Raw genomic sequence first — 27,648 nt, 5'->3', positions numbered from 1 at the left:
TAATCCTCATGACTAAAACTAGATTTGAAGCCCAGGTAAAATGATTATTTTGATTGCTTTGCTAGGAAAGAAATCCTTGCCATGGGTTAGTACAAAATCCACAGGGGATTTCCCTTTTCTAATTGGAGCCTCCTAATGTGAGTAGCTTTGAAAGCCATTTCTTGTACAAATACTGCATCATAAAATTTCAGACTTGAAATGGACAGAGTATAGGAGTGCTTTGGACTGGGTGCAGTGGCTCACACCAGTAATCCCAGCACTTTGGGAGGCTGAGGCAGGAGGATCGCTTGAGTCCAGGAGTTTGAGACCAGCCTGGGCAACACAGGGAGACCTCATCTCCACAAAAAATAAACAAAATTAGCCAGGTGTGGTGGTGCATGCCTGTAGTCCTAGCTACTCAGGAGGCTGAGGTGGGAGGATCACTTGAGTCTCAAGGAGGTTAAGGCTGTAGTGAGCTGAGATCATGCCCGTTTTGTTGATGCACTCTAGCCTGGGCAACAGAGTGAGACCCTGCCTCAAAAAAAAAAAAAAAGAGTGCTTTGGAAGTGAAAGATCTCTTTTACTCAAGTCAGCCCCAATTTTTTTTTTTTGAGACGGAGTCTCACTCTGTCATCCAGGCTGGAGTGTAGTGGTGCAGCCCTGGCTCACTGCAACTTCTGCCGCCCGGGTCAAGGGATTCTCCTGCTTCAGCCCCCTGAGTAGCTGGGATTACAGGCACCCACCCCCATGCCCAGCTGATTTTTGTCTTTTTAGTAGAGATGGGGTTTCACCGTGTTACCCAGGCTGGTCTCAAACTCTTGACCTCAAGTGATCTGCCTGTCTAAGCCTCCGAAAGTGCTGGGATAACAGGTGTGAGCCACCATGCTGGGCCAAGCTCAAATGTTTAAGGAAGAAAATATCCAAGTTTAGAAGACCAAGTGACCTCTTAAATGCTTTGTACTGGTTATAGGTGAGAATGAATCATCTTAGTGAAACTGAAGGGACATCTTCAACCAACATCTGCCATTTTCTTCTTCTAGATGTTAACACAGTTACTTTTTTTGCCTCGATAGTGGCTATGCTAGAGAATTATGATCATTGATCCTGATGTTATACCTCCTCCCAAACAGAAAATAACATTTATGTCCATGACCTATTGACATTTCAACAAATCACTACGGTTTCAAAGGCAAAGGGAGCATCACTGTTTACTTGTGACCTCCAGGTAAGTTTACCCAAGATGAAATTTGGCTTTATGCTGTAATCAATACAGTCTTTCCTACATCATTCCTACCATTAGATGGGAAGAGTGACATTGATGATCCATACCCAACAGAGACTCCAAAGATAATTTTTTTTTTTTTTTTCCTGAGATGCAGTCTTGTTCTGACGCTCAGGCTAGAGTGTAGTGGCACGATCTCGGCTCACTGCAACCCCTGCCTCTTGGGCTCGAGTGATTCTCTTGCCTCAGCCTCCTGTGTAGCTGGGACTACAGGCGTGCACCACCACGTCCAGCTATTTTTTGTATTTTTTAAATTAGAGATGGGGTTTCACCATGTTGGCCAGGCTGGTCTCGAACTCCCGACCTTAGGTGATCCACCTGCCTTGGCCTCCCAAAGTGCTGGGATTACAGGCATGAGCCACTGCACCCGGCCCAAAGAGAATATTTAATTGTATTAGAGAAATTTCTCTATTGGTGCATAGTGCGAAGTTGAAGCATTTGCATTCCCTGTGTGTGGGTTAATGAGAATCTAATGCTATTGGCAAGAGGCAGCTAACCAAGGACAAGAACGCTCATCCTGGACAAACCATTATTGGGAAAGCAAGACTGTAACAATATCATGAAGGTAATTATAAGACATTAAATGGACTCTTGTTCTAAACAGATCACTGAGGTCTTTGTCGTTAGGGACTTTTCATTGTTCAGAAAAGACATCTCTCTTTATTTTTGCCAATTTATCATTCTTGCATTCTTCAGAATCTGCCTCACGCCTCTCTCTACTCACCATTTTTTAGCATTTATGTTCTACATTGACACAGCATCATTTGATGCTTAGGAATATTCTTTTCCTTGCTCTTTAAAGGCTCAAAAGTGGGCTTGATGTCACTGGCACATGGTCACCCTTGACCCAGCATGCATTGACAGCCAGGAGCAAGAAATATTTAAGAGCAAAAAGGGGGGAGGAGTTATATAGGGGAAGGACTGCCCCAGGATTTTCTCCTCTGAATTGTGAATGTCCATGTGATTTGCTGGTGCTGTGGTCTTTGGCTGGCAACCATTCGGGAGGAAGTGTTCCTCAGTCACTTGTTTCTTAGCGCATCTTAGAGAATGGTGTTCTTCTGCTCAGCTTTCCTGGCAGGATGACTGTGTTACAGGGAATTTTCAGATTAGTAGCAGTTTCAAGGTAGACAATCTCTAATTTAGTTATCACTCAGTTAGAGAGGGTCATTGTATTTTCATTTGCTCTGCGTGTCTCCTCCCAGCACACAGAGACCGGTGAGGAGGTGTTACGGATGTGTGTGGCAGTAAAAAAGAAGCTGCAGCTCTATTTCTGGAAGGACAGGGAATTTCATGAATTGCAGGTAAGTCCACTGTTCTTGGTCCATGGTTGGGTAGGAGCTGCTGCAATAGCTTGGTTCTAATGAAGTTCAGGACTCCAGTCTTGTCATTCTACGCAAATGAATACTCTGGTATGAAGTGCATGAGAGCTTGTTGATGCCTACTTGTAATATGATTCTACAGTGTTTTTATAGATTGGTTTATTTCAAAGTGGGTTTTCACCTTTTCCAAATGTACTTTGTCCAGTTCATGGACTTGTATTTTTATTAAGGGTAGTTTCCTGGCCTTGTGCCTGTAGAATTGTGCCCGATGAGGATGAGGGTTGTTTTGCAGAATGGAGGTTGCAGAATAACAGGAAAGTCATGATTTAAAAAAAAATATTTATTTCATTCAGATCCTTGCTCTCTTTTTTCAGGGGGACTTTAGTGTGCCAGATGTGCCCAAGTCCATGGCGTGGTGTGAAAATTCTATCTGTGTGGGTTTCAAGAGAGACTACTACCTAATAAGGGTAAAATCTTATTATTTTACAAATATCATTAGTTTATCTTGGGGAAGATGATTATCTGCTCCGAACTCCAGGTCAAGAGCCCACTTTAAGTAGAGCTTTTGGCATAACAGGATTTGTTATTTTTATGTGTAGTTATCATTCATGCTCAGCATTTTTCACAAATAGGATATCTTTGTAACTTAAGTCAGTCCAAGAGTCAACGCTCAGTTCTTTACATAATGATGATCCACAGTGTGTATTTTACTATTGGGACAGATAATGAAGGCTGTTTGCCTCTGTCTAGTGGATCATCATGGACTGCTATCCTAAGGCTTCAGTGCTTAGGAATTATAAACTAATTTTAGTATAAACTTAAGTATTTTTAAGACTTTGAGTTTCCTCTCCTGCCGTCAAATCTTTTTGTATATTTGTACTAAAAGTGATTCTCACTATTTTTTTAAATTTCAAAAGCCACGTGTTTTTACACGTTTGTTACAGAAAATATAGATAAGGAGATAAAGGAAGTACAAATCAACCATAGTCCCCCCACTCAGAAATAGTCACTGCCAACTTCTTGGTATATGAGCTTCCATCCTATTTGTAAAAATACCATGCTATACAATTGTTTTATAACCTGTGTTTTCTCTTAACATAAGTTGTAAATATCCATGACATTGTTTTTCTCCAATATGCATACTATATGTAGAAAAGATTGATACACTGTTCATTTCATTGAATAATCTAAATCTCTTAGCTTCACACCCCTTGTAATTCAGACATGGCAATTCTAGAAGCCTTTCTCTCTATCTTTCACTGGGTGAGCTCTTCATTGTTTATTTTATTTATTTTTTTTTGAGATAGGGCACCCCTCTGTCACCCAGGCTGAAGTGCAGTGGCAGGATCTTGGCTCACTGCAACCTCCGTCTCCTGGGCTCAAGCAATCCTCCCACCTCAGCCTCCCAGGTAGCTGGGATCTGGGATCACAGATGACTACCACCATGCTCAGCTAATTTTTGTATTTTTTATAGAGATGGGGTCACAATATGTTGCATAGGCTGGTCTTAAACTCCTGGGCTCAAGCAGCCCTCCTGCCTCAGCCTCCCAAAGTGCTGAGATTACAGCCACCATGCCTGGCCCCATTGTTATCTTGTTAATATATTTGTTCCATCTTTGTGTCACTTGAATATCCTAATTTTATCAGCATCAGAGTTGCAGACTCCTGGAGGAGTCACTGCTGTGCCACTGACTCAATAGCAAGTAGGCCTACAGATGGTGAGAGAGCTCACAAGGAATAAGGGAACTGAGCAAAAGCTGGACTTAAGGCTCTCAGTTCTCTGACTACCTTGGATGCTGACATCACCTTCAGGGTGGGAAACCTTGCTTTAGGACCAGGCTATTCAGAAATTACTTATTTACTTACAGTAAAATTTATTCTTTTTGGTGTACAGTTCTGTGTTTTGACAAATGCTTATATTTATGTGACTAATGCCACAATCAAGATTCACAATACTACCATCACTCCCCAAAATTCCCTCATATTGAAGTCAGCCTCTCCTTCTGTTCCCAGACCTCTGGTAACCACTCATCTGTTCTTCATCTCCTATAGCTTTGCCTTTTCCAGAATGTCATATAAATTGAATCACACAATATGTAGGCTTTTGAGTCTAGCTTCTTTCACTTAGCAGAATGCACTGGAGATTCATCCATGTTATTGTGTGTGTTAATAGTTTATTCTTTTTCATGGCTGAATAGTAGTCTATGGCAAGGTGTTTGTTTATCCATTCATCAATTGATGGACAAAGTTGTTTTCGGCCAGGCGCGGTGGCTCACGCCTTTAATCCCAGCACTTTGGGAGGCCGTGGCGGGCGGATCACGAGGTCAGGAGATCGAGACCATCCTGGCTAACACGGTGAAACCCCATCTCTACTTAAAATACAAAAAAAAATTAGCCTGGTTTGGTGGCATGCGCCTGTAGTTCCAGCTACTCGGGAGGCTGAGGCAGGAGGATTGTTTGAACCCAGGAGGCGGAGGTTGCAGTGAGCCAAGATTGCGCCACTGTACTCCAGCCTGGGCGACAGAGCAAGACTCAGTCTCCAAAAAAAAAAAAAAAGTTGTTTTCAATGTTTAGCAATTTTGAATAAGCTGCTAAGATATTTGCATATAAGTGTTTGCGTAAACATACATTTTCATTCCTGGGCAAATGCCTGGGAATGGGATTGCTGGGGCATATGGTAAGTGTATCTTTAAGGGGCATATGGCAAGTGTATCTTAAACTTTGTAAGAAACCAACAAACAAAACGGCTGCACCATTTTGCATTCCCACCAGCAGTGAATGCGAGTTCTAGTTGCTCTGCATTCTCGCCAGCACCTGGCATTGTCAGTTGCCAGGCTAGATGCTTTCCTTTGCATTAGAGAATGGGTTTTACATTGTGATAACAACGGTTCTTATAATAAACTCTGTAACATTTTCTTATGTCAAACAAGGAATATTATTGGCTTCTCTAGGGTTCGGGTTCTATCTGGATTTTTCCTGTGTTCCTACCTCTGGCTGGGGAATGCTAGGTGACTCACTCTGTTTCTTCCTATAGGTGGATGGAAAGGGGTCCATCAAAGAGCTCTTTCCAACAGGAAAACAGCTGGAGCCCTTAGTTGCACCTCTGGCAGATGGAAAAGTGGCTGTGGGCCAGGATGATCTCACCGTGGTACTCAATGAGGAAGGGATCTGCACACAGAAATGTGCCCTGAACTGGACGGACATACCAGTGGCCATGGGTGAGACCAACAGTAGCTGCTGTTTCCCACTTTGGGTTGGGGTTGTGTGCCATTCCTGCAGAACGGAGTCCCATTCGTAGCTTTAGCAGACTGGTTTACATTGTGTCATTCACTTTCAGTTCCCCTTCTTATAAATAGATGACATTTTAGGGTCATTAAAAATGGGATAGTCTAGTTCTTGGAAGAAGCTGAGTTTTACTCCAGAGGGGGAAAACATATAAACAGAAATGTTTATTTTAGGAAGTGATTATCTACTGCTATTTTTTACTTCTTAGTTTTCTTCTTCCTCCTTTTTTTAAGAGTTTTGATTGTGTCCTCTGCCAAATAGACTACATTTGGAAATTAGTGGAAATTCCTTGTGTATTCCTATAGTATGAGTAATTCCATATTGAAGGGTTTTTGATGTAGTAATTCCATGTTGAAGGGTTTTTCTATTGTTGCTTTTTTTTTTTTTTTTTTTTGTAGCTTAGAGGCACAGACAACATTCAGGTGATTTAGGTGTCAGCCTCTATTCTATGCATTAGGTGCTTCTGTTCTTAGGCTTGCTTCAGGTTCCCAGCTCTCCACAATGGAATTGCCTAGAAGCATATAACCACTCTTGCCCCATTTTATTTTCAGTCGAAAGAGTGAGCGTTACTAAAATAGTTACTGCTGTGAAGTGGGACGTACTGACATGCTTTCTGTCTTTAAAGACCCCTGTCTCTGGAGACAAGGGTTACAGTCTTGGATAAAGGGACGAAACAAGGCACTGCTTAAGGTGTTAAATTGGATGAGTTAAAATTCAGTAGTTCAGAGAAAGGGAAGTTTGTTGTTTAATTAGGAAGAAGTTTCATTACATAGGTAAGACTGGACTAGGTCAGGCAGGGAGTTTGGAACCTGGCTTGAAGAAAAATTTCCATTCAATCTAGGCAGAAAGCCTGATAAATGAGTAGAAGTCCAAAGACATGCCAGTTTGGGAGAGGGTATTACAGAGCCTGACTTGACACAGGTGGTCTGAATTACAGAGCAGTGAAAAAGGGCTGGTTGGTAGATGTCCGTGAGAAGGTCTGGGAGGCCGGTAGATTCCTAAATGGTAGAATGTCTTGATAAAAGCATCATGTTCTGGCCAGGCACAGTGGCTCACGCCTGTAATCCTAGCACTTTGGGAGGCTGAGGCAGGCAGATTGCCTAAGCTCAGGAGTTCACGATCAGCCTGGGCAACATGGTGAAACCCCGTCTCAAACACGAAAAAAAAAAAACAAAAACTAGCTGAGTGTGGCAGTGTGTACCTGTGGTCCCAGCTACTTGGGAGGTTGAGGCAGGAGAATTGCTTGAAGGGAGGGGGAAGTTGCGGTGAGCCGAGATTGCGCCACTGCACTCCAGCGTGGGTGACAGAGCGAGACTCCTGTCTCAAAAAAAAAAAAAAAAAAATCATGTTCTAGGGTGATTGTTCTGGTTGTGGTTGGAGATGAGTAGACTAGAAGGAAGAGAAATCAAAAGGTCAGTATTTTAAAAGGCCCAGGATTATGGATAGTAACAAGTTTGAGGGGCTTATGGGGCTTTATGAGAGGCTTTCCTGATGTTCTAGGGGACCTTGTTTTCCCTTCAGAAGAGGAACTTTGGTAGATGAGTTTAAGAGGCATGTAAAAGTCAAGCGTGTTTCTGATTTCCCAGGGTGAGAGTTCCTGTTTTCCAACCTTCGTTAGTGCCTGGGGCCTTCATCAGTGCTTCTCAAAACCATGTCTGTGTCTTACTGCTGAAGAATGTTTTGAGGCACTTGCCCTGTGAGGTCTCCTTTGACCCACAGGCAGGATTAGTCACTTCTCCTTGGTGCTTCCGTAACCCTTTCAGGTATCTCTGTCACAGCAACTTGTCACACGTGAGCGATCTGTCTCCTCTGTTCCTGTAGGAGCTCTGTGAGGTCTGGATGCATGTCTTGATCCACTTTGAGTCCTTACTGCATAGTACAGTGCCTGAAACTTCAGAGCATGTAAAAAAATGCTTGCTGAATAATTGCATCATTATCCTTGTCAGTCATTATTTATATGCCTGCTGTACACCAGCCAGTCTCCCAACTTTTGGAGATATAAAGAGATCCAGACCATCTCTATTGTCAACAATAGATATGACAACCAAAGGGGTTTCTGTTATAGATTACCTTTTTAATTAAATGAGAACGTATTCAAGTGGGACAGATTTTAAAAGGAGAAAGAAATTTTACATATGTTATACAAGTTAGCACTGAAGAAAATTGTACTAACTTTTCAAAATGAGGCCAACATAAAAAGAAAATAAAAAATTCAATATAAAACAATATGCTTTTAATTTCATTTTTCTGGTAAGATGAAAAATATCAGCATAATAGCAGTAGCATTCAAAATGATAGAAATACAACTTAGTTCTCAAGTTACTCATTTCTGAGTTCCCTCATAGCTTTGACATTTTATTGTACTATTCATTGATAGTATAAATTACAAATATAATAGGAAAAACTTTTTATCAGAAAATGGATAATTAAACCAGTGCAGTGACTCATGCCTGTAATCGCAGCACATTGGGAGGCTGAGGCAGGAGGACTGCTTGAGCCCAGGAGTTTGAGACCAGCCTGGGCAACACAGTGAGACCCTGTCTCTACAAAAAATACTTTTAAGAAATTAGCTGGGCATCGTGCTGCATGCATATATTCCCAGGACTTGGGTGGCTGAGGTGGGAGGATTGCTTGAGCCTGGGAGATGGAGGCGGCAGTAAGCCGTGATCACACTACTCACTGCATTCCAGCCAGGCCTATAGAGAGAGACTGTGTCTCAAAAAAAAAAAAAAAAAAGGATAATTAGAAATATTAGCAAATTAGACACACTAAGAAATTATTTTTATGAATATATTCTTTGAAGTTAAATTTCTATGTGGTAATTATGCATCTAGTGGTTTGCTTTTTACTAATTTTTTTACTTTTAAAAACATTTTTATTTTTAAATGTAAAAAACACATAACATACAATTTACCACCTGAACCATTTTTAAGTGTACAGTTAAGTGGTATTACGTATGTTAACATTGTGGTACAATAGATCTTCAGAACTTTTTTATGTTGCAAAACTGAAACTCTATACCCATTAACAACTCCTCAGTTCTTCTCCCTCCAGTCCCTGAAGCCGCCATTCTCCTTTCTGCTTCTATGAATTTGACGTCTTCTAGATACCTCATATAAGGGAAATCATACAGTATTTGTCTTTCTGTGACTGCCTTGTTTAATTTAGCATAATGTCCTCAAGGTTCATGCCTTCCTTTTTAAGGTTCAGCCTTAAAAAGGTAATATATATTCCACTTAAAAAAGTAATAAAATAATTACTTAAAAAGGTAATAATATTCCACTGTATGTATACACCACATTTTATTTATCCATCCATCTGTTCGGGGATGCTTGGGTTACTTTCACCATTGGCTGCTGTGAATAATGCTGCTACGAACATGTGTGTGCAAATATCTCCTTGAAATCCTGATTTTCACCTGTTTTGAATATATACCCAGAAATGGGATTCCTGGACCATATGGTGATTCTATTTTTAATTTTCTGAGGAACCACCATACTGTTTTCCATAGCAGCTGCACCATTTTACAGTCCCACCAACAGTGCGTAAGGGTTCCAATTTTTCCATATTCTTGTCAACACTTGTTATTTTCATTTTTTTTAATAGTAGCCATCCTAAAGGCATATGAGGTGATATCTCACTGTAGTTCTTTACTAATTCTTGATATAGCACAGAATATAGTCATAGAAAATATTTCTATTATTTCTAAGTTAGTGAAATTATGTTTCATATAGTATACAAACAATAAATTTATCTTACAGTTCACTGTAAGGTAAAGCAGATCTTTATTCAGTCTTGTTCTGAGATTTGTGTTTTTAAAGATATGTTTTGTGTTGCTTATTTTCTAAATTCCCTCCATTTATGTTAAATCTCCTTCACCATACAACTTCTTAAATATTGGAAGACTTGATTTGCAGTGATTTTATGGTTTTGTCAGCTCTGCTTTTTGCATACTGACTTCTTTCGCACTGTATGGAATTGTTCTGCTTCATCCAGCATTTTAAGCTTTGGACTGTCACATGCTTGTCAAAAAGTACAGAAAAATATAGTGGATATATTAAAAGTTATTTTCAAAAGAGAGAGGAAGAGTGAAGAAAAGGAGTATAACCCAGTAATTTGTGCTGGATCAGAAGGGTAAATTTGGGGTCATGGATAGATGAATGAAAGGTGTTTTTTTAAATATAATAGAGGAAAACAATTGTAAGACTTGACAGCAAGTATCAAATAGAAATGCCTTCAGTGAGAAGTCCGTCCAGCCACCTTCTCTGTGTACCATTAAGCCGTGTCTTAGTTCATTTGTGCAGCTATAACAGAATACCACAGACTAGGTAATTTATAAAAAACAGAAATTTGTTTCCTCACAGTTTTGGAGACTTGGAAGTCCCAGATCAGGGTGCCGGCATCTGGTGTCTGGTAAGGGCCTTCTTGATGCTCCTTCACATGGTGGAAGGAGAAGGGTAAGAGAAAGATGAGCTCTGTGTTCTCACATGGCGGAAGAGAGAGAACCCACTCCACAAGCCCTTTTTATAGTGCATTAATCTGTTGATGAGGTTGGAGCCTCACCACCTAAACACCTCCCATTAGGCCCCACCTCCCAACACTTGCACTGAGGATTAAGTGTCCAATGCATAAGTTGGGGAGGAATAAAAATAGTCAAACCATAGCAGCCATCAGGTGGAGCATCACACCTTTTCTCTGTGAAAATCTTTAGCAGAAACAACATTGGCTAGAAATGTGGAACTCTTCCCTTAGAGTAATTTAGGGAAAATAGAATTTGCCTTCCCCCCCAACCTTTCTTTTTTATTTATTATTTATTTTTATTTTTTATTTTTATTTTATTTATTTATTTATTTATTTATTTATTTTTTTGAGATGGAGTCTTGCTCTGTCGCCCAGGCTGGAGTGCAGTGGTGCATCTCGGCTCACTGCAAGCTCCGTCTTCCCGGTTCACGCCATTCTCCTGCCTCAGCCTCCCGAGTAGCTGGGACTGCAGGCAACTGCCACCACGCCCGGCTAATTTTTTTGTATTTTTAGTAGAGACAGGGTTTCACCATGTTAGCCAGGATGGTCTCGATCTCCTGACCTCGTGATCCACCTGCCTCGGCCTCCCAAAGTGCTGGGATTACAGGTGTGAGCCACTGCATCCGGCCTTTCCCCCTCCCGCCACCTTTCTAAGAGAATGAAAGAAGAGGTTCTGTTACCTGGTTCTCCCACTGATGCATTGTTATGGGCAGCTGCAACTGGCCTTTGTCTGGCCTGGCTTTGTGACTGATGAAAAAAGGAGCAAGTGAAACTTTTATCCAGTTCTTTGGGGAATAAGGCAGGAGTGGGATCCGGCGACTGTCAGCACAGCTGATGTCTCTTTTTTGTGCAAGAGATTTCTCTTATCATAACTCAAGCAAAGCAATTTTTTTTATTTTTCTTTTTTTTAGAGTCAGGATCTCACTCTGTCACCCATGCTGGAGTGCAGTGGTGCAGTTATGGCTCATTGCAGCCTCAAACTCCTGGGCTCAAATGATCTTCCCACCTCAGCCCCCCGAGTAGCTTGGACTACAGGTGTGCGCCACCACAGCTGACTAATTTTTTAAAAAATGTTTTTGTTGAGACAGTGTCTCACTAAGTTGCCTAGGTTGGTCTCAAACTCCCGGCCTACGTGACCTTCCCACCTCAACCTCTCAAGTTGCTGGGATTACAGGCCAATTTTTTTTTTCTTTCTTTCTGAATCACAGTGTGAGATCCTGGCTTGATATTTGACTAGGGGACTTTTTGGAGATCCATTTAAATGTGTCTTAGAATGGGCAGCTGAAACACTCCATAAACGCAAAGCCTTAGACTGGAACAACTGCTGTATATGTTCTCCTTCACAGAGCACCAGCCTCCCTACATCATTGCAGTGTTGCCTCGATATGTTGAGATCCGAACATTTGAACCGAGGCTTTTGGTCCAAAGCATTGAATTGCAAAGGCCCCGTTTCATTACCTCAGGAGGGTAAGGAATTTCTTTTTTTGCTATGGCTGTATATTATCCCAAAGTTGTAAAGTCACCTGTGTCATCACAAAGCCTGTGATCTTTTGCTAATATTCTTACTCTTGCTTCCAGATCAAACATTATCTATGTGGCCAGCAATCATTTTGTTTGGAGACTCATCCCTGTCCCCATGGCAACCCAAATCCAACAACTTCTCCAGGACAAGCAGTTTGAATTGGCTCTGCAGCTCGCAGTAAGTCTTGCTCCTGACTAGTCTGCCTTCCTTATTGTTCTTGAAAGTAGGTGATTTGGGTTTCAATGTTCATATTTATTTTGGATTAGTAGAATAAGCACATAGCTGAAAGTCCGGGGCCTTGAATACTAGGTCTGACTCCACTATAAAATATCTATGTAACTCTAAGTGATTTTACTTTTTCACTTTATCTGTCAAATATAGAATGAATATCAATTATAGTAATAGTACCTTGTAGAATTAATGTGAGAGGCCGGGAGCGGTGGCTCATGCCTGTAATCCCAGCATTTTGGGAGGCCAAGGCTAGCAGATCACCTGAGGTCAGGAGTTTGAGACCAGCTTGGCCAACATGACAAAACCCTGTCTCCACTAAAAATACAAAAATTAGCTGGGCATGGTGGCAGGCACCTGTATGTAATCCCAGCTACTCAGGAAGCTGAGGTAGGAGAATTGCTTGAACCCAGGAGGTAGAGGTTGTGGTGAGCCAAGATCATGCCACTGCACTCCAGCTTGGGTGACACAGCGAGACTCTGTCTCAAAAAACAAACAAAAAAATTAATGGGAGAATAAAATAATTTAATAGATATTGTATGGTCATGAAAAATTAAAGACAATGCAGACATTAAAGTTTAGTAGCAATCATAAATATACTGTTATAGTCAAGTTGAATGCAACAACCAGAGGACCCCTCAAAATTCCTTTCCACAGTAGACTCCTATGTTTGGATAAGTAGGCTTTCTTTTGATATTCTGAAACTACTTCAAGTTGTTGTATTCAGCCAGGCTGCAGTCTTATATTTATGATGCTTACTATAATGTTTGCAAGGGATCTTGTTCACAGCAAAATAGTGACCACCTCTTGTTCCAATGTTGATGTCAGAGTCTGTGTCTTGTTCTTTTAAACATCGTCAGTGATGATTATTGTCATCTGTAGGGGGTGGATTTGCTTTTAGGAAACAACCAAAAGTCATTCTGAGCCTAACCTAGTTGTTAAACCAGATATTGCTACTTTATGTATTTGGGGGTTTTTTGAGGTTTTTTTTTTCTTGTTTTTTTTTTTTTTTTTTTTAAGACAGGGTCTCACTCTGTCACCCAGGCTAGAGTGCAGTGATGCAGTCTTGGCTCACTGCAGCCTTGACCTCCCGGTCTCAAGTGATCAGCCCACCTCAGCCTCCTGTGTTGCTGGGACCACAAGCATGTACCACCACACCCAGCTAATTTTTTTATTTTTTGTAGAGACAGGGTCTCACTTTGTTGCCCAGGCTGGTCTTGAACTCCTGAGCTCAAGTGATCCTCCTGTCTCAGCCTCCCAAAGTGCTGGGATTATAGATGTGAACTACTATGCCCAGCCTCAGATAGTGATACTTTAAAGAAGAGATTTTTATGAAGTTAATAGTAATAAAACTGAATTTCTAGAGTATCCTGTAAACTATTTCTAAAAGGAAAGCACTATTTTAGAATGCAGATACTTTTAGTTACCTATGGTGGCTACTCGTGAAGAACATTTACTTTGGATATATATGTTCTGGATTTAAAATAAAAATCTGATCTTAATAGTAAGACATAGTTAATATTCCATAAAGATGATTGCTTTCTTAGAGCACTGAATTTCAGCATCTTAGTGTTTTTTTTCTAGTCATGCATTGTCCTGTATTATTTTATTTTCATTTTTAAAAATAATACAGTGAATACCCATGAACTCACCATCCTACCCAAGAACCATAACTTTTATAACTTTTATAATCCTTCCCATCCCATCCCTCTGCCTCTCTTCCAGATGTAATCATTATCCTAAATTTTGTATTTATCATGAGCTTAGTCTTTTACATATGTATTTAAAATATATATTTAATATATAAACATATTTATTATACGTTTAAATATATATTTAATGATTAAACACATATGTTTAATCTTTTACATATATTTAACATATGGAAGTAATGTATTTAGTTTTTGAACTTTATAAAAAGGTTATGCAGTATGAAACTCTTTAGTCTATTTTTCTTACCAGGAAGGTCTCAGAGTCTTTTCAGTGATCTTCCTAGTTCAGGTTGTTTAATCTCAGGTAAAGAAAATGGAAGTGGGTTCCCATTTTTCCTTCTCTTTTCTAGGCTAATACTTATTTTGTGCTCTGCCCTTTTTATGACGAAAAAAGGTTGATTGACATCATGTTAGTCCAGGAAGAACCTATCTTTTATTTAAATAGATAAGCAAACATAATGGAACTTTCAGAGGGAAATTACAAACTAAACTTTGGCATTGATAAGTCCTGGAGCCAAGTGTCAGAGAGGGACAGTTCACTGTGGGCTGGAAAAGGCATCCTACGGCTGGACACTTGAGTTGACCGTTTAAGAATATGTTAGATTAGGATCAAGAGCAGGAAATGGAGCATTCCAGATGGAGAAGAAGTTAAAGAAGTGTAAAGTGTGGCCTATGTCTGTCGTATTTGGAGCCTGTCCTGACTGGAGAAGAAGGTATGGCCTAAGTGTTTGGGACTCAGCTAGATAAGGAGGCTGGCACCAGGTTTTGGAAGCCTTTGAAGCACCAAGCAGGAGAGCTGAGACCAGGGACAGCCACATGTTGATGATGGCTTGGACTAGTGTGGCGGTAATAGGAAAAGAAAGGTAAGGGGGAAATTGAGAGACATTTTGAAAGAAAAAACTAAATTTGATAAAGATTGGCTAAAGAGGTATAAGGGGAAAATAGGTTATGAGGAAGAAGCAAAGCTCATAGCAGCTGCATTTGTTTAGCTTTTACTGAGAATAGGACCTTTCCCAACCGTGCCATTTTTTTCTTTCCGAGACAGAGTCTTCCTCTGTCGCCAGGCTGGAGTGCAGTGGTGCAATCTCAGCTCGCTGCAACTCTGCCTCCTGGGTTCAAGCGATTCCCCTGCCTCGGCCTCCTGAGTAGCTGGGACTACAGGCGTGTGCCACCACGCCCAGCTAATTTTTTGTATTTTAGTAGAGACAGGGTTTCACCATGTTGGCCAGGATGGTCTTTCCTGACCTCGTGATCTGCCCGCTTTGGCCTCCCAAAGTTCTGGGATTACAGGCGTGAGCCACCGCGCCCGGCCCACCAGATGTGTTTCGTTCCTTGAGTACACTGTGCTCTCTCTGCCATTTTAAAGCCTTGCGCATGTGCTGTCTCCTTTGCTGGGGAGTACATGCTCCTCTTCCCCTCCCTGTCACGTGCTCAGCCTCATTTAGCTAACTCAAACTCATCCTTTTGTTTGAGATGGAGTCTCGCTCTGTCACCCTAGCTGGAATACAGTGGTATGATCTTGGCTCACTGCAACCTCCGCCTCCTGGGTTCAAGCAGTTCTCCTGCCTTGGCCTCCCGAGTAGCTGGGATTACAGGCACATGCCACCATGTCCAGCTAATTTTTGTATTTTTAGTAGAGACGGGTTTCACTATGTTGGCCAGGCTGGGTCTCAAACTCCTGACCTGAGGTGATCTACCCACCTCGGCCTCCCAAAGTGCTGGGATTACAGGCATGAGCCACCGTGCCTGGCCCAACTCATCCTTTATGTCTCAGTTTAGGTCCCTCTTGGAATCCATCCTGGACCCCCGACTCAGACTGGATTGGGGACCCCTCCCACATGCTTGTCATCACTCTTACCCTATTTTGTGTTTTTAAACTAAACTCTAGGTTTTATTCAGATTTGGCCAGTTTTTCTATTAGTGTCCTTTTTTCTGTTCCAGAATCAAATCTAGAAATCAGATTGCATTTAGTTGTCATGAGTCCTTGGTGTCCTCTGGTCTGTGACATTTTATCTTTCCTTGTTTTTCATGACCATGACAATTTTCAGGATTACCGGTTAGGCATCTTGTAGAAACCCTGTTGTGTTTTAATTGCGTAGTTACTTAGCAGTCTTACAGTTAGACACTAAGGGCAGGTTGTAAGGCAGATAGCATGTGGCTGTCTTGTACACTTTGTTTTATTTTTTATTTTATTTATTTATTTTTTGAGACGGAGTCTCACTCTGTCACCCAGGCTGGAGTGCAGTGGCACGATCTTGGCCCACTGCAACCTCTACCTCCTGGGTTCAGGTGATTCTCCTGCCTCAGCCTCCCGAGTAGCTGGGACTACAGGCACATGCCACCACGCCCGGCTATTTTTTTGTATTTTTAGTAGAGACAGGGTTTCACCATGTTAGCCAGGATGGTCTCAATCTCCTGACCTCGTGATCCGCCTGCCTCAGCCTCCCAAAGTGCTGGGATTACAGGCGTGAGCCACCGTGCCCAGCCTTGTCTTGTACACTTTGGCGTCTGTAGCTCCTAGCATCTTCTCTAACATCAAGAACATACTGAACAATATTTATTGAGTGAGTGAGCTCTTACATATTCTGCTCCGTTATTAGGAAATGAAAGATGATTCCGACAGTGAAAAGCAGCAACAAATTCATCACATCAAGAACTTGTATGCCTTCAACCTCTTCTGCCAGAAGCGTTTTGATGAGTCCATGCAGGTCTTTGCTAAACTTGGCACAGGTAACAAGTGGTGAGGCCTTTATATAAGGAACTAATGGAGGAGGGGAGCCTGAAAAGTATGGGGAGAAATGATAACAGACTTCTGAGAATGGAGAAGGTTTAGGCTCAGCTAAATTGATCCTCATACCTAGCAAGATCCTGTGGGGTGACCACAGTGGTTACATATCTATACTCCTAATCCTATGAATCTGGTCTTCTCAATAAATGTGGACTCCCAATTTTCCAGTATGATATGCCCTTGCCATTAGAGAAAGGTAGCAGAAAGTCATTCAGTTCAACAAATGGGTATTTGATCAGCTAGTGTTTATTGAATGTTGTTCTAAACCAAAGTCCTTGGATTAAACTGCAGATCATTTTTGAGAGCCAACACAGGGCAGTGCCATGAAGCTCTTCCTTTTCTTAGTGTCCTGAAACCTCTAGACATGAATGTAGTGGCAAGGAGCAGGTACCCTGGGGTCTGCCTGAGGTCTGGCAGAGTTACTGGACCTCTCTGTGTTTCTGCTTTCTCCTCTGCAAAAAAGAGATGATCATACTACTGCTTACCTTAGAGTGCTGCTATAAGGATTATATGAAGTGCTTTGAACAGTGTGTGGCACTTAACAAGTGCTCTGTAAGTGATGTTATTAGTATTGAATTTCATTACTGTATATTCAAAACTGTATATTCCAGTTTTGCTTAATTTGGATCAATCTATCTATATATACTTGGTTTGACTCTACATCATACTAGCATCTCCTCTTTTCTCCTCTTCATTGCTTTGCCTTTTTTCCACCATTCCTCAACCTTGGCTAGTAATGAACTGTGGTAATTCCCTGTATCAGTCAAGATTCTTGGTTGTGAGCAATGGAGACCAACTCTGGATTGTTTAAGTAGAATCTGGATAAATTAAGCAGAGTTTATTGGAATATTAGGGTAATGACAGTTGGAAGAACTCATAAAATTGATGGGAGATTAGGCTGGGGAATAGATGGAAACGAAGGGAACTCTGGAGGCCTTCCCAGCTGGAAACAAAACAGGAAGCCAGACAATGATCAGTTTGTAGCCAGGACAGGCTGGGCCATCCTGCACTAGCATAGCCACCTTCTTAGCCGTTGCCACTGCTACTTCCTCTGTTGTTGCATCCTTGATAAAAATTGCCCTCTGCTAGTGTATTAGCTATCTAATGCTACGTAACAAATCTCCCCAAAACTATATGGCTTAAAGTAACAGTAATCATCCATCTTTGTTAGTACTTGTTGGTCTGGAGTTTGGGAAGGGGTCAGCTGCACTGTCCTTGCTTCAGATCTCTCAGGCAGTTGCAGTTTTACGTCAACTGGGCTACCATCATTTGAAATCGGGGCTAGAAGATCCACTTCCAAGCTGGCTCACTCATATGGCTGACAAAGTGGTGCTGGCTGGAGCCAGGGGCCTCAGTTCTTGTCCAAGTGGGTCTCTCTTCAGAGCTGCTTGAATGTCCTCATGCGTAACAGCTGGCTCTTTCTGGAAGGCGTGTCTAAGAGACCTAGGCAGAAGCTTCAGTGTCTTTTGTGACTCTCACTCCTTCTATATTCTGTTGGTTTACAAGAGTCCTGCCAGGTTCAAGGCAAGGAAGTTCATCAGACTTCCCCTCTTCATGGAGGAGTGTCATGTTACCTAAGAGGAGCACATAGGATGGGATGTATGATACATGTTGGTGTGTACCACGCTGCTTGTCATCCTTGCATCATTTCCTCCAGATCAAGGGATCTGATTAGCCAGGATTAGGTCATGGTCTGACCCCTAGACTCTACTAGGGGTGGAGAAAGAGGTTTGGCTTCCCTCTGCTTCTGAAGGCAAAGGTAGGTCCCTAGAGCTATCCTCCCACCAAGACTCCACATAGCCTGGAAGAGAGAACTTGCCCTTATCTGAAATACCTAGAGTAGGCAGATTCATGGAGACTACAGGTAAAATAGAGGTTCCCAGGGGTTGAAATGGAGGGAGAATAGGGAGTAATTGTTTATTATTAAGGTAGTTTCAATTTGAGATGATGGAAAAGTCCTGGAGATGGATGGTGTGATGGTTGCACAACAATGTGAATGTATTTAATGCCACTGAATTGTATGCTTACAAATGGTTAAAAGGATAAATATTGTGGCATGTATATTTTACTACATATAGACACACAGATTGTTGGATGAGCTGAATGAGCAGAAGACAGGGTTCCGTTACTGGACATTGATGTGGGCACATCCCTGTGATCCAGAGGTCAGCAAGTTGCTGCTGCTTCCATAGCCTAAGCCCTGTAGTATCCTCAGTTCCCACAGAGCTGGTGACTGGGTGCAGGTTGCTGTATCCAGGCAGGTGCCTCTACGGAATGGCAGAGCTGATAACCAGACACTGGAAATGCCAAGTCTGGCTGCACACACTCATGAGCTGGAAGAGGGAGGCTTCCATCTCACTTTCAGTTTCCAAATCTCATATCCTGTTTCTGGGTGGAACCAGATTTTCACTTAGAACCCTGACTGCTAGGGAGTTTGATAAAAGTAGTTTTCAGTTTTATAGCCCCTGTGGGTATAAAGGAGTAGAAAGGAGTAGAAATAGATGGGAAGTGCCAATTGACCTATACAATAGTGTTCCACAGCACTGGTGCACTGTAAATTATATAACCGGTTAACCAGCCCCCAGTGGCAGTGAGGGGATATGTTGGCTACTTACAGCATTTTGCTATTACAGTCTGGGGAGTGGCCAGGTACAGTGGCTCATGCCTATAATCCCAGCATTTTGGGAGACCAAAGAGAAGAGGATTGCTTGAGCCCAGGAGTTCAAGACCAGCCTAGGCAACATAGTGAGACCTCATCTTTACAAAAAATTTAAAAATAATTAGCTGGCAGGGTAGTACATACCTGTAGTCCCAGCTACTTGGGAAGGTGAGGCAGGAGGATCACTTGAGCCAGGAGGTCAAGACTACAAGAAGCCAAGATTGTGCCACTGTACTCCAGCCTGGGAGACAGAGCAAAACCCTGTCTCAAAAAAAAAAAAAAAAAAAAAATTGCGAGCATCTGTGAGAACACCATAAATTCTAAGGCAGAAGGAAAATGTCACCTCTTTGACATTGTTAATGTGCACCATTTTGATTCTTAATGTAGCAGAACATTTTTCCACATTCTCTTGTCAGTTGGTCTTGTCTTTTGGTCATTTATCAAATGAAGTCTTACATTTTATTACCAATTTATGTGAATTTGTTTAATCAACATATTGCCCTCTTTTAAAAAATTTTTTTGAGACAGGGTCTCCACTCTTGCCCATGCTGGAGTATAGTGGCATGATCACAGCTCACTGCAGCCTCAACCTCCTGGGCTCAAGCGATCCTCCCACCTCAGCCTCCCAAGTAGCTGGATACAGGCACACGCCACCATGCCCAGCGAATTTAAAATTTTTTTGTAGACATGTGGTCTCACTATGCTGCCCAGTCTTGTAATCAACAAATTAGCCTCTTGCCGTATATACTACAAGTATATTCCCTAGCCTGTTGTCTTTTTTTTTTTAGTAATGTTTCTTTTTTTGACGTAAATTTTTTATTGTTAAGTCTCTTGATCTCTTTTACTTCAATATCAGCATTTTTCCTTAGAAATTTTTTATTCTCTACTTTCAGAGGCTTGATAAATATTCAATTCTAATTCTTTGTGTGTATTTGAATATAGTCAGGCCATTTTTGTGATGTTTTAGTGAATTTTAACATATGTATAAAAAGTGCTCAAATCGTAAGTCTACAGCTCATTGAATGTTTATGAACCGAGAGTCTTTTTTTTTTTAAATCAGTCTGGAACTTATTTTGCTATAGTAATAGTCCTGTTTTATTTTATCCCTAAATTGTTGGGCTCCTTTCCAGAGGAATCATGTTTACCTTCCATATAGATCCCACCCATGTGATGGGCCTGTACCCTGACCTGCTGCCCACAGACTACAGAAAGCAGTTGCAGTATCCCAACCCATTGCCTGTGCTCTCCGGGGCTGAATTGGAGAAGGCTCACTTAGCTCTGATTGACTACCTGACACAGGTAGGTATACTACAGAGTGCGTGAAAGAGTTTGCCTGGGAGTTTCAGTACTTGTTTCTTTGTGGCAAGGAATTGAGGGCCTTCTCTAATGCCAAGGCAGTCTATAAATTAATGCTCTAGGAAGTCTGCCTGGGGTCAAGTTTCTTTCTGCTACTTCTAACTTAACAGTACCAATGAGGTGGGGTTTTCTGCCAAATCTTGATAAAAATAAACACACCCAATTCCTAGTAAATTCACACTAAGCTGTTACAGAAACTAAAAAAGGTAAATTTTAGTTGATAGAAGCATACAAGTTTTTTTAAAACAAACTTTTTGTAACATACATGATTTTGGGGAAAATGCCTCCTGTATGTGGAACCACTTGGAAAACACACACAAAAAAGTACAAAGCAGAAATACAAATTACCTATAACTCTACCAGCAGAATATAAGAAACTAACATTTTAGTGTTATCCTTCTAGACTTGTATATCTATGAATTAGCTTTTGTTTATTTACTTCTTGGTTTATTTATTGCAAATGGATATCAAATTGTAGATTGTTTTATAGCTTACTTTTTAAAAATTTAGCCATATACTGAGAAAGTACTTCCTTATCAATACATATCCTTATTTAACATGTTTTTTAGGGAGGTATTTAGATTTAAAATTTTTTATGATTTACTGTTATAGACAGATACATTTTTTAAGTCAGCACTAAAACCAGCATCTCCATTAAAGTCTCTTAACCCTAGATTTCTGTCACAGAAGGCTATTGTTTATTTCCTGTATACCCATTCAGAATCAGAGACCTTATTGATATTTTTTCCTCTTAAGTGTTTTACAGACCTTTGTAAGGGGTCTCCAGAACGCTCCAGGGTAGGCACTGAGAAGTATTGCTGTTGGCCGGGTGTGGTGGGTCATGCCCGTAATCCCAGCACTTTGGGAGGCTGAGACAGGAAGATCACCTGAGGTCACGAGTTCAAAACCAGCCTGGCCAACATGGCAAAACCCCGTCTCTACTAAAAATACAAAAATTAGCTGGGTGTGGTGGCCCACGCCTGTAATCCCAGCTATTCAGGAGGCTGAGGCAGGAGAATTGCTTGAACTCCGGAGACGGAGGTGGAAGTGAGCCGAGATTGCACCACTGCACTCCAGCCTGGGCAACAGAATGAGACTCTGTCTCAAAAAAAAAAAGAAGTATTACTGGAAAAATTGTCATGCCGCTTTCCACTCCCTGCCTCTGGGTCAGTGAGTGCCTGCAGGTCTGATCAGGCACGGGTGGCCTTGGCCCTTCCTTGACATTGGGCTCCAGGGGTACCCTCCTGGGGCTGGCAGCCTGCAAGGAGCACACAAACTTGCCACTGCCTACACACTGCACACACTGTGCTTAGTAAAAAAGATTCCTGGGCATAGTATCTCCCAAAGCCCGTGGCACTGTGGAAGGCCCTCCATTGCCAACGTCTTAGCCGTAGGAAGGTGAGCACACGTCCTTCCCTGGCCTTCTTCACTGACACTGGGAATGCGTGAAGTAACTGACACTAGTATTGTGCCAGAGAGATGGCAGAGCAAGACCATGGGCTCTGCCAGACTCAAGAGAATACATACTGGATGAAGTTCTAGGATAGGCAGAAACTCATCTCCAGGGATCGAAAGCAGATCAGTGGGTGGGATTGTCTGGGAACAGCACGAGGAACTTTCTGGAGTGATAGAAATGTTATCTTCCTTCACTGAGGTGGTGGTTACATGCATGTACACATCTGTCAAAATGTATCTGATGGTACACTTTAAAAGATTAGATTTTATTGTAAGTTATACCTCAATAAGGTTGATTTAAAAAAAATAAAAGAACACAGGCTTTGGAGTCAGACCCCAGTTTGAATCCTGCCTTACCCCTTACGTAGCAGCTGACACCTGTGCCTTGGGTTCCTCACCTGTAAAATAAGGATAATGTTATCGGCACTTGTTTTAGGTTTAAGATGGTATATATAAAGTGCTTGGCACGGTGCCTGGTCTGTAGTAAATATTCAATAAATAATTGTTGTTGTCTCTGTGGCAATTTGGCAGTGCTAAAAATCGAATGCTAGTGTGAGATCAGGCCAATAGGCATGAGCTGATTTGGAGGTATTCAGAATTACCCAGTAGCTCAGATGACAAAGGAAGACTTAGTCCTGGCCTTAACCCCACATTTTGACCTTTGCAGAAACGAAGTCAATTGGTAAAGAAGCTGAATGACTCTGATCACCAGTCAAGCACCTCCCCGCTCATGGAAGGCACTCCCACCATCAAATCCAAGAAGAAGCTGCTACAAATCATCGACACCACCCTGCTCAAGTGCTATCTCCATGTGAGTTACCTGAGTGCTCGGGTGCCACAATTCCCAGTTACCCTGACAGTCTGGGAAAGTAAAAGGGAGTGCTAGACCCTGGGGGACCTGCCACTAGTAAGAGTGAAGTCTTTGATTCTGGAAACCATATAGACTTCTGATGCCTGTGAGTCTCTTGGAATTAAAAGGATAAGGCAAGATATCAATGCACAATTGTACAGTAGATTCATCTTCTCTGGTCGGATTGCAGTTAGTGCTACAAAGTCAGCTGGGACAGTATTTCCTTCAAGAAGTTCTGTCCTTCTTCTTTCCCACAGAACATTAAAACACATTGTGTGAAGGTCCATAAATGCTCTAAAAGCCTCTACCTGCTGTCCTGAAAGAGGGCTGTCTGCTTTCTCTTGCTTGTGCTACATTCCTGGCCTTTCAGCCTAGAGCAGGCCTGGTCTAGGGAAGGGTGGGGCTCCCCAGGAAGCAGTTTCCACTGAACTCCTGCTCTTTCTGCAGACGAATGTGGCCCTGGTGGCCCCCTTGCTACGCCTGGAGAACAATCACTGCCACATCGAGGAGAGCGAGCATGTGCTGAAGAAGGCTCACAAGTACAGTGAGCTTATCATCCTGTATGAGAAGAAGGGGCTCCACGAGAAAGGTGGGGGGGTGGTTCCTTGGATCTGGGAGGGGCTCTTGTACATGGCAGGGGAAACCTACTGAGATGTGACAAATCTCCCGTGGGGAAAAGGCTCATGACCTTGTTCTTGGGTTTGGTGGCCAGCTCTGCAGGTGCTTGTGGACCAGTCCAAGAAAGCCAACTCCCCTCTGAAAGGCCACGAGAGGACAGTGCAGTATCTGCAGCATCTGGGTAAGTCCACCTTTTGAAAGGGGTGGGAGAGTGCTCCTGTTCAAATGACCTGGTCTCCCTCCGTTTCTGTTTCTGGTTGGTTGCTCCCCTCCCTCCCTTGCTTGTGTTCACTCAATTTCATTCCTCCAAATGGCATAAAAGTCCCTTGGTGGTTGACCTATGACAGCCCCCTGGTATGGAGCCAGCCCAGTAGGGCTAACAGCCCCAAGTGGCTCATGCTTGAGCTGTCTTTTCAGGAAAATGAATTCTGGGGCAACCTGCCCACCTGCCTTCCCAGTGCCACAGGCAAGATGGGCCTCAACTGCTGACAAGTCCTGTTTTTCCTTCTAGGCACAGAAAACCTGCATTTGATTTTCTCCTACTCAGTGTGGGTACTGAGAGACTTCCCAGAAGATGGCCTGAAGGTGAGCCACGGGAGTCCCTTGGATTTATCTGGTACACACTTGGTTCTGATTGCACTTGAGACAGCAGTGGATGGAGAGGAGGGTGGATTTGTGCATCTGTCTTCATTGGTGCTAGAAAGGGTGGACTGGGAAGCGCGAGCCAGCGCTGTAGTTGATAGAGAGAGCCTTGCACAGGTGTGAGGAGGCCTGTGCCTCGTCTGACATGCTGACTGCCTGCAGATGCCTTCTCGTACCCTTCCCCTCCTAAAGTCTGTTTGATCCCTGCACTCACATGCGTGTGTTTGGTGGAACTGCAGTCAGATGGTTCTGCTGCTGGAACTCGGGTTCATTCTGACAGATATTTACTGAAGATCTCCCGGAAGTGGAGTCTCTGCCACGTGATCGAGTCCTCGGCTTCTTAATAGAGAATTTTAAGGGTCTGGCTATTCCTTATCTGGTAAGGTATTTTTTGGTCTGTACTAAAAAGCTTTAATCCCAGGATCCGGGACTGCGTGGTTCCATTATCGGGCTGTTCAGATTTGGGATTTTTGTCACTTGGGGATTGGAAGGATGAGGGTTATTTCAGCTTCCTCTGAAGAAAAAGATCCCGGTAGACCAAGCTGGAAATGCTACCTACCAAATCTAGGTAACGTACAGAGGGATAAAAGAATGATGTTTTAGAAAAAAAAATTCCAAAGCCACATTTGTACAGCCAAACTCAAAAGTGACCACAGGACAATCAAATAGGCTTAAGTACCAGGATGCAGATATTTAACCATAATTACACGAGTCGCTGTGAGAGTTTGGAGGATTATGGGACAAAATTAGTAAAAAGGAGTTTAGTAATTGAGAAGATGGCTCCTCACATTACTGGGTCGCATTGTGAAACTTCCTGGTGGCTTTAGACGAGCTGTCTCTTGGTCATCTTTGCAGCCTGATTAGGGGATAATCTGGATGGGACCTGTTGGGCCTTAAAAATGTGAGGGAGGCTGGGAGACTAGGTCACAGCCTGGAGAATACCAGTGACAAAGACCTACATCTTGCCTCAGGAACACATCATCCACGTTTGGGAGGAGACGGGCTCTCGGTTCCACAACTGCCTGATCCAGCTCTACTGTGAGAAGGTGCAAGGTCTGATGAAGGAGTATCTCCTGTCCTTCCCTGCAGGTACCAGTTCTTTTAGGAAGCCGGTTGGCCCCAGGCCTTAGAGGAGAGCACAGACCCAGGTGCCACATGTGGTGGGGGTAAGCAGGCCACCCTATTCTCTGCCCAGGTGGGCAGAAGTTCTGACGAGGAGCCAGGGGAGCTAAGTGACACAGGCCTGGCACATGAGACTCAGGAGCTCTTGTCTGGGTCCTGGCATCTCTGAGTGTCTCAGAGTCATCCCTGGGGGAGGGTGGAAGGAACAGACCTGTCTGCAAGATAACAGCTATACTGATAAGAAACAGGTTTGCCCACAGAGTATTTCCCTATTCAGCTTATTTTTTTAAGTGTAAGCTGATGTTTTGGGGCCACATGGAGACTATGAACTAAAAGAAGTTAGCATGGAAGCCACCCTGGAGGCCCTTTTTGGTCATGTGGTGACATCCTTGAACCCCATTCCCTTCATTTTTCTTGATGACCCTACATTGCCACCTGGCAGTGTCCTTTCATTTTGAGCTTGGTTTCCCTTAAAGGCAAAACCCCAGTCCCAGCTGGAGAGGAAGAGGGTGAGCTGGGAGAATACCGGCAAAAGCTCCTCATGTTCTTGGAGATTTCCAGCTACTATGATCCAGGCCGGCTCATCTGTGATTTTCCCTTTGATGGTGAGTGTCTGGCTTAGGGCCAGAAGCCACTTCAGCGAAGTTCATGCAAAGACTGATCCACCCCTTTAATTGTTCCCCAACTCTCCACAAAAGTTGGGCCTGGAAAAACCAGGCGTTTCAGGCCAGTGCTCCTGTTTTGTCCTCTCTGAAGACTCACTTTTGTACCGTGACTGAGAAAAGTCTCCTTCCTGGGTATGAACCACATGCTAATTGATAGCCAGGTTGCAACCTGTTTTTTGCTTCAGAACATGTTCTTGGCCAAGTTCATTGTTCAGCAGTTTTTGTAATCTGGCATAATTTGTCTTTATGAGAGCTGAGAGCAAGCATTTGCTCATCTTACCTGAACCACCTAGCATGTTGTAGGTGGTTGTTAAGTACTTGGCTGCTGAATGAATATTCTTACCCAGTTTATATGTGATCTCAAAAAAGATGGGAGAAAGTACTTCCTAAAATAGCTCCCTCCCCCTTTTTTAAACTTCAGTCATTTTCTCCTTGAAGAAAAACCCAAGCAATAAGAATCCTATCATCTTCCCTTTTATATTGCCCCGTGTCCAGTCCTCTGACAGCTTAGCTCCCACCTTGTGCTTGCATAATGGCGGCAGTGGTTCCTCATATTCCTTTTCCTCCTAGGCCTCTTAGAAGAACGAGCTCTTCTGTTGGGGCGCATGGGGAAACATGAACAAGCTCTTTTCATTTATGTCCACATCTTGAAGGATACAAGGATGGCTGAGGAGTAAGTTTGCCCCAACATCCCACCTCCTAAGCAGTCTAAAAGCAGGCCCCGCAGAGAGATGAGAGTTAAGGCGGCCATCTCCCCATACTCCACTGCAGGAGCAAGAATCGCCTCCGTCCTGGCCCCCAGTTTTGGCTATGGTTAGGCTGCTTGAACAGGCTGCACACACAGCCTCTCATTTAGATGTGCCCCCCTCACACCACCTGCTCTCACCACTGTCTCCCTTGCAGGTATTGCCACAAACACTATGACCAAAACAAAGATGGCAACAAAGATGTGAGTAGTGACCCTGACCCAGGGAGCACGTGTGTATACCTCACCCCGTTGGTTTGACCAGAGGTGGCAATAATATGAGTGGCAGAATAAGACAGGGCACAAGTCAGGGCTCTGATCTTGCATGTGTGTATTGAGGGACAGCACTGGTGTGCTTGGGGTAGTTCTGGCGTACATCTTTGTCATCCCCGTGATTATTAATAGCACTCCTGTCTCTTTACTCTCTTGATTTGTGTCATAAATTATGAGGTCTTCCTGTCGAGCGGGAACCTGTCATGGTTCTGGTGTACTACATCTTGAATACACATTGACTTGTCAATGTCTGGAGACATTTTTGATTGTTGTGACTGAGGACAGGGGTACTGCTAGAATCCAGGGGGTAGAGGCCAGAGATGCTGCTAAACAATGCACAGGACAGCCCCCAAACCAGGAATCATCTGGCCCTGAATGTGCACTGAGGTTGCGAAAGCCTGTGGTACTGGCACCAGTAGGAAATGCAGCATCTCACCTTAGGCTATCCCCACCTGCAAAAATGTGGATGGGGTCTCAGCTTTTAAAGCCAAAGGAAATGAGGAATCTTTTTGAATTATTTTACAGTGGTAGCATTTTGTAAATGGCATAATGGTAAACAAATACAAGGCATTTGGTTTTTTCTCTCAGGGAAAAAGCAATCCTTAATTAACATCTTCAGTTGCCTGT

At 42.9% G+C, this 27,648-nt stretch overlaps 1 protein-coding gene across 3 annotated transcripts in view; it reads left to right on the top strand.

Moving 5' to 3' along the window:
- VPS39 (VPS39 subunit of HOPS complex) overlaps positions 1 to 27,648 on the top strand; it is a 49,617-nt gene that overhangs the window by 18,050 nt on the left and 3,919 nt on the right. For 2 of the 3 annotated variants that reach the window (XM_054531105.2, NM_001132329.1), the window contains 17 exon segments: positions 1,110 to 1,204; positions 2,464 to 2,562; positions 2,955 to 3,047; positions 5,615 to 5,798; positions 11,733 to 11,853; positions 11,965 to 12,085; positions 16,449 to 16,578; positions 20,452 to 20,594; positions 22,774 to 22,917; positions 23,404 to 23,545; positions 23,669 to 23,755; positions 24,086 to 24,159; positions 24,497 to 24,595; positions 25,188 to 25,305; positions 25,815 to 25,943; positions 26,574 to 26,676; positions 26,907 to 26,952. In XM_054531105.2, coding sequence (XP_054387080.1) covers positions 1,110 to 1,204; positions 2,464 to 2,562; positions 2,955 to 3,047; positions 5,615 to 5,798; positions 11,733 to 11,853; positions 11,965 to 12,085; positions 16,449 to 16,578; positions 20,452 to 20,594; positions 22,774 to 22,917; positions 23,404 to 23,545; positions 23,669 to 23,755; positions 24,086 to 24,159; positions 24,497 to 24,595; positions 25,188 to 25,305; positions 25,815 to 25,943; positions 26,574 to 26,676; positions 26,907 to 26,952 — 1,928 coding nt within the window. 3 annotated transcript variants of the gene reach the window in all.

This window comes from Pongo abelii, chromosome 16 (assembly GCF_028885655.2).
Source record: "Pongo abelii isolate AG06213 chromosome 16, NHGRI_mPonAbe1-v2.0_pri, whole genome shotgun sequence".
In the NCBI taxonomy this organism is placed as follows: Eukaryota; Metazoa; Chordata; class Mammalia; order Primates; family Hominidae; genus Pongo; species Pongo abelii.
Note: the sequence above shows the minus strand (reverse complement) of the source record. Positions and strands in the feature narration are given on the sequence as shown.